The following is a 6,000-nucleotide window of genomic DNA, read 5'->3' as shown; positions in this document are numbered from 1 at the left end:
AAGCCCCAGGCTTCCTGCAGCCGCCGCCGCGGCCCCAGCCCAGGACGGCCCCGCCGCCAGGGGCCCAGTGCGAGGTCCCCGCCGGCCCCCAGAGGCCTCCCCGGCCCGGGGCGCTCCCAGGTACGGAGCCGCTCTAGGGGACCCTGTCCCCCTGGGCCAACGCTTCCCCACGGCCCTCGGCGCGCGGCAAGGCCCGCGCTCTTTTTCCTTCTTGTCCCCCCCCCAACCCCCACGTTCCCCGAAAGCATTCCCCGAGGGGCCCGGTTGCTCCGGGGTGGGGACGGGCCCGGAACGAGGTTTGGAAGGTGGCTGCCGGAATCCTTTGTGCGCCCCGGCTGGGGGAGGGGCCCAGTGCGCGGTCTCTTGAGTTGTGCGGTCCGGGGAGGAAGTAAAAAATCGCCTCCCCCTTCCCAGCCCTGGAAAGGCAGACCGTAGGCGTGCAACCACCTCTTTTAACTCCTTACAAACGGAAAAAGGAAAAAGAAAGCCCTCACGCATTTAGGAGGCAGGTATGGCCATCAGTGAGCTAAAGCAAGTCTATTGTTCCTTTCTGCAGGCTTTCTGTATACATCCTGGCGATAACCTTAAAATTCGTGACGGTTCTTGTTTAACTCTTAAAAACCAGCCCTCCGCCTGTGGCTTTTCAGGAGAAAGTAAGTTGTTATACAAAGGATTGAACGCATCTTAACACCTCGTTTTTCTTTCCTCAGAGCAAACGAGGCCCCTCAGAGCTCCACCTAGTTCACAGGATAATATCCCACAGCAAAACTTGGAGTCAGCAATGGCTAAACCCCAGGTGGTTGTAGCTCCTGTATTGATGTCCAAGCTGTCTGTGAACGCTCCTGAATTTTACCCATCAGGCTATTCTTCTAATTATACAGTAAGTATCCCTTTTTACTACCATTCTGGATTAATATTACTGAAATAACGTGATTATTACGGTATGGCGTTAATCAGTATGCTGGAACTTTCTACTGCACATAAAAACGTTATGAATTCTTTAAAGTCTGGAGGAAACCAAACAGATTCAGGAATGTATCTTGTGGTTTGTGGTGTTCAAAAGATCCGTACAAATTGAGAGTAGACCTCTCTTCACTGTATTCCCAGTATCTATAGAGTATTTCTAGCCTAGTAAAGGGTATAGTTAAGGCACTTTCAATACATAAAACTGAAACTTGTGTCCAGGGGCTGCCTGGGCTGCTCAGCGGGTTAAGCCTCTGACTTCTGCTCACGTTGGTGAGTTCTAGCACAGAGCTGGCTTCAGATCCTCTGTCACCCCCTCTTTCTCCTGCTTACATGTGCTCACTCGCTCACTCTTCTTTCTCAAAGATAAACATTAAATTAAAAAAACTACATTAAAAAAATTTTATGTCCAGACTAAGTGAACAATCTACAGAATGGCCTAGCAAAGCTGACTTTAAATTGGATTTTAGCAATATAGCTGAATATTCATTGGCAGTTTAGGGTAAATTAAACCATGGTTTTGTTGCAGACTCATTTGAGGTAGGTTTTTTGAATGTTCCGCATCTGGACTCTGTAAAAACAGAAGTGTTTCTGGTTCTAATTAATAAGAAATATAGGAGGTTTTGATAAAGTGTTTACACAAGTATGAAGAACTTTTAAACTTTCAGATTCATTTTTGTCTATAATAACTTAAAAAAAATTGATCTCCCTTTAAGTGGGAGAAAACAAAGCACAGTTGGGAATATGTCCTGGGTAAATGCATAGCAATTGATTGTAGATAAGTGGGGCAGGAACCATTAGAGGCTTAAAAAAAAAACTCTAGCAGAAGTCTTCTCTTTTCCTAATTTTAGTTTTAATGATATTTAACCGAGAATAGTGTACATAAAGGTTAGCTCAACGTTTCACAAAATGAACACTTAAGCAACTAGCATCCAAATCAAGAAAAGGAACACTAACCTCCCCAAAGCTCCCTATCTCCTCTCCTAATCATTACTGCTCTCCTAGGTTAACTACTGTTTTGACTTACAAGTTTTGCCTGTTTTCAAAGTACATAGATTTATACAGAAGAGGTTTTTCACTTTTCGACATTCAAGTTAATCCATGTTGGAGCTTGTAATTGAAGATGACTTAATCTAGCATTCCATTGTGAGAATATACCACAGTCCCATTTGTCTGTTTTTGTTTTAACGTTTTATTTCCTTTTTTTTCTTATAAAATTTTTTTAATCTTAAGGAACCTTCATCCCTAGCATGGGGCTTGAACTCACGCCCCCGAGCTGAAATCAAGAGTTGTATGCTCTACCGACTGAGCCAGCCAGGCACCTGTTTCCCTTTGTCTCTTGATAAACATTTAATTGCTTCCACTTTGGGGCTGTTGTAAATAGGGCTGCTATTCTACCCATGGGTACGTAGTGGAATTGCAAGGACATAGGGTAGCAACTCATTTTTCCCCCCAAAGATTTTAAATAATCTCACCCAGCATGGAGTTTGAAGTCCACCCCAAGATCAACAGTTTTATGCTTTACCAAAAGAACCAGCCAGGTGCCCCAGTAGCCAACTTTAATGGAGACTTCCAAATAGTTTTCCAGAGACTGCTCCAATGTATGTAGTATGTGATTTCCACTTGCTCTGCTTCCTTGTCAGCATTTGGAAATTTCTATTTTTTAAGTTTGGTGGGTATGTGGTATCCTCCTGTGGTTATTTATTATTAAATTTTAATGTTTACTTATTTTGGGAGAGAGCGAGTGTGTAAGCAGGGGAGGGGCAGAGACTGAGAGAGGGAGACCGAGAACTTGAAGTAGGCTCCAGGCTCCGCACTGTCAGCACAGAGCCCGATGTGGGCCTCTTCTGAACTGTGAGATCATGACCTGAGCTGAAGTTGGATACTTAACCCACTGAGCTCCATCCAGGCGCCCCACTACTTGTGGTTTAATTTGTGTTTGCCTGATAACTAACGGCACACCTGTTTTGTTGCTTCTTGAGTCGGGGGCAGTGCTTTCCTTCCATATTTTATAGAAAAGACGTGGAAAAACTACCCCATGTTTTAGAAACTTCATGCATCTGAGACTGCCGTAGGAAAAAGCTTTGGTGGGCATCTGGGCGGCTCAGTCAGTTGAGTGGCAGACTCTTGATTTTTGGTTCTGGTCATGATCTCCTGGTTCATGAGCTGAGCTCCACATGGGCTCTTCGCTGACAGCAAGGGGCTTGCTTGAGCTTCTCCCTCTCTCTCTGCCCTTCCACTTGTGCTCTGTCTCTCTCAAGATAAATAAACTTTAAAAAAAAAAAAAAAAAACTTTGGGGCTGGGAAGGGGAAACGATAGGCATTTGGAAGAGCTGTTGATTTGATGTCAGTCATGTAAAATAGAAGAAAGAACAGCTTGGATTCTTGCCCCAAAGATGTGTTTGGCTCAGAGAGGAAAGTAACCATTGGAAAGCTGTGAGTAGTTGAATAAACTCTTAAAGAGTACTTTCTTTCAGACAGCCATGAACTGTTTCCCATATGTCTCCTTATTGACTTGGACCATTTNACATAGTTCTGCATAGTTTGAGTCCTGGGCTACAGAGCCATGTCGGTCCACTTATTTTGGGCCATTGTCCCCTGTTAGGCATTCCTTGATATCCTTTATTAGGTCAGTTTCTTCTATGCTCAGTTGGCTGGAACAGATTGTAAACTGAAAGCCCATGGCTCGTGTGTGGCCTGCAGGTGTGTTGTCTTTGGCCTGCAGTGTTTTTCCTTTATTTATTTTTTTTTTAAAAGGGCCAGTTTAATTAGCAACCAGTACTTAAGTTAGATGTTGGATATCTGAATTTTCTGGTTTCTCCTGAAATCATAAGATGTGATTGTACCAGACTGTTACTCTGATAGAGCAAAAATTGTCTGCAGCTGAATGGAGGCAGCCCCTTAGATGGAATGTGTGACCTCTAATTGCTCATTGGCTTGCCTTGTTTGTAATCCACCTCAATTCCATAATCCTTCAAGCTTGCTACCGCTGCTCTGGTGCATTCCCTAGTCTTCCTCATTTACCCTTTTATCCTCTGTCAAAGGTAGGCATTTTTCCTCTGCTTAGTCACAGAACAGCAGTATCCTTGGTTTTTCCCTAACTCTTAGGATAGGGTCTTGTGAGGGTCTCTTTACAGTAGCCGTAATCCAAAGTTAGCTATATTCACTCACTCATTCAACAGATAGTTGGATTCTTACTGTGAGTCAAGCACTAGGGATACAGCAGTAAACAAAATGGACAGAAATGCCTTAAGTCTGCTTTGATATGCTTGAAAATATGGGTATCTTTGAACTGGATCTGTTCATAAGTATTCATACTTTTTTCTAAAACCCTTTGATAGTCTCTTGTGCTTTCTGCCAAGAACCCTGCCAAGATTCTGAACTCTTTTATCCTTGAGTCCTTCCTCCAATCCCACTGCTAGAATTTCCTGCTTTCTGTGCCTTCCTCCTAGGGAGTTGTTAAATCTGTCTACTCCTGGTCACTGCGTCTTCTTAGATCAACCATTTCATCTTGAATATTTAATCACAGCTCACTTAGGAGAACCAAAAATTCTACATAGGAATTCACAAAGCATTTATTAAAAAACAACACTCTTCACCCCCCCATCCCCATCTTCTAAGAATGTTCCCCTTACGTTACTGTCTTCTGCCTTTCAATAGTGATGTTCTCCTAAATGTAAATTTATTCACAGTTGATACTATTTTACTTCTCACTGATCAAACCTCTATAGGCTGATCCCTCTATTTGATTTGTTACTATTTTTGTGACCTTCAGTGATGCTCTTTGGGTTTTAAAATATGCTGTCCTCTATTTATCTATCTATATCTATCTAATCTTGAGAGCATGAGGGAAGGAAGGGCAGAGAGAGAATCCTAAGCCGGCTCCATGCTGTCAGTGCAGAGCCTGATGTGGGGCTCCATCTCACGAACCAGGAGATCATGATGAGCCGAATTTGAGAGTCAGATTCTTAACCAACTGAGCCACCCAGGGACCCCTAAATCTATTGTCCTCAACCCTCATCTTTGTAGACTTTGACCACAGCATGATCTGTGCGGTTTAACAAGTCCCAGTGTGTCTAGTCTTGTGCTAGGGTCCAAGGGTACCTTTTCAGTCTTCTAGAAATTCCTCTTATTCTTATAAGAACGGAATATTTGCGGTAGTGATTTTAACTTTTCCCTCTGTGCATAGTCTCACTCCCAAGACTGCAACCATGGTTCTTTCAGATGTCCCCTTCTAAGATTATTCTGTAGCATTTGCATCTATTGAACACCCTTTTTTCCTTTGGCCACTGTGGCGGTACTTTTCTTCATCCTTCCAATTTGCAGATCATTCCTTCTCCCAGACAGTAGTCCCTGAACTTCCCCCCCCCCCCCCCCCATTTTATTGCCTGCCTTTGGTGATCCTTCCTATCACTTAGAATCTGACCATTGCCTATCTGTCTACTGATACTGAAATCTAATTCTTCCTCTGAACTTCTGGCTTTTGTTTCTGTTTTGACTTGTTCATGAGGATCTCACATTGAAACTTAAGTATAAAAAAATTTATTTTCTGCAAACCTCTTATTTTTTTTATATTCTAACTAGCTGCTCAGGCTAAAAATGGTATATTGACTCCTGTTTCTCTTTCTCTTGCTCCCTTCAAACTAAAGTAGTTTTGATTGTGCCACTGCCTAGGTGTCTGATCAGTTCCCTTTTATTCTTGCTGCTTTGGATTATGGTCTTCTCTCGACCAGTGCATGCAAAGTATCTTCCATGAAAAGTGCATTTTCTAACTGATATCCCCCCTGATTTCTTGGTACAGAATTCTAAGAGAAATAAAACTTCATCCTTCAGCTTGAAAATCATTTAACTCTACATTGAAGACTGATGAAATTTGTACTTAAAAATCTGGCACTAGAGAAATCCTGCAAACACGCCGGAGTGCTGCTTTGTCCAGAATACTCTGTGCTTCCTTATTTGCTTGAAACTGCAGCCTCTGAACCTGTCCCCTGTAATGCTTATAATCAGAGTAGCGCTACTCTCCTTTCTTTACTTTAA

The 6,000-nt window shown here is 42.9% G+C and overlaps 1 protein-coding gene across 3 annotated transcripts in view; it reads left to right on the top strand.

The window, feature by feature from the left end:
• PAIP1 (poly(A) binding protein interacting protein 1) overlaps window positions 1-6,000 on the top strand; it is a 29,053-nt gene that overhangs the window by 414 nt on the left and 22,639 nt on the right. Inside the window, exons 1-2 of one of the 3 annotated variants that reach the window (XM_077774996.1) lie at window positions 7-120; window positions 711-880. In XM_077774996.1, the coding sequence (XP_077631122.1) occupies window positions 782-880 (99 nt within the window). In that variant the 5' untranslated portion in view covers window positions 7-120; window positions 711-781. Of the gene's footprint in view, window positions 1-6; window positions 121-418; window positions 510-710; window positions 881-6,000 lie in introns of those variants that run through there. The other 2 variants (XM_077774995.1, XM_077774994.1) reach the window with 2 other exon arrangements.

This window comes from Crocuta crocuta, unplaced genomic scaffold (assembly GCF_008692635.1).
Source record: "Crocuta crocuta isolate KB4526 unplaced genomic scaffold, BGI_CrCroc_1.0 scaffold1758, whole genome shotgun sequence".
Lineage (NCBI taxonomy): Eukaryota > Metazoa > Chordata > Mammalia > Carnivora > Hyaenidae > Crocuta > Crocuta crocuta.
Note: the sequence above shows the minus strand (reverse complement) of the source record. Positions and strands in the feature narration are given on the sequence as shown.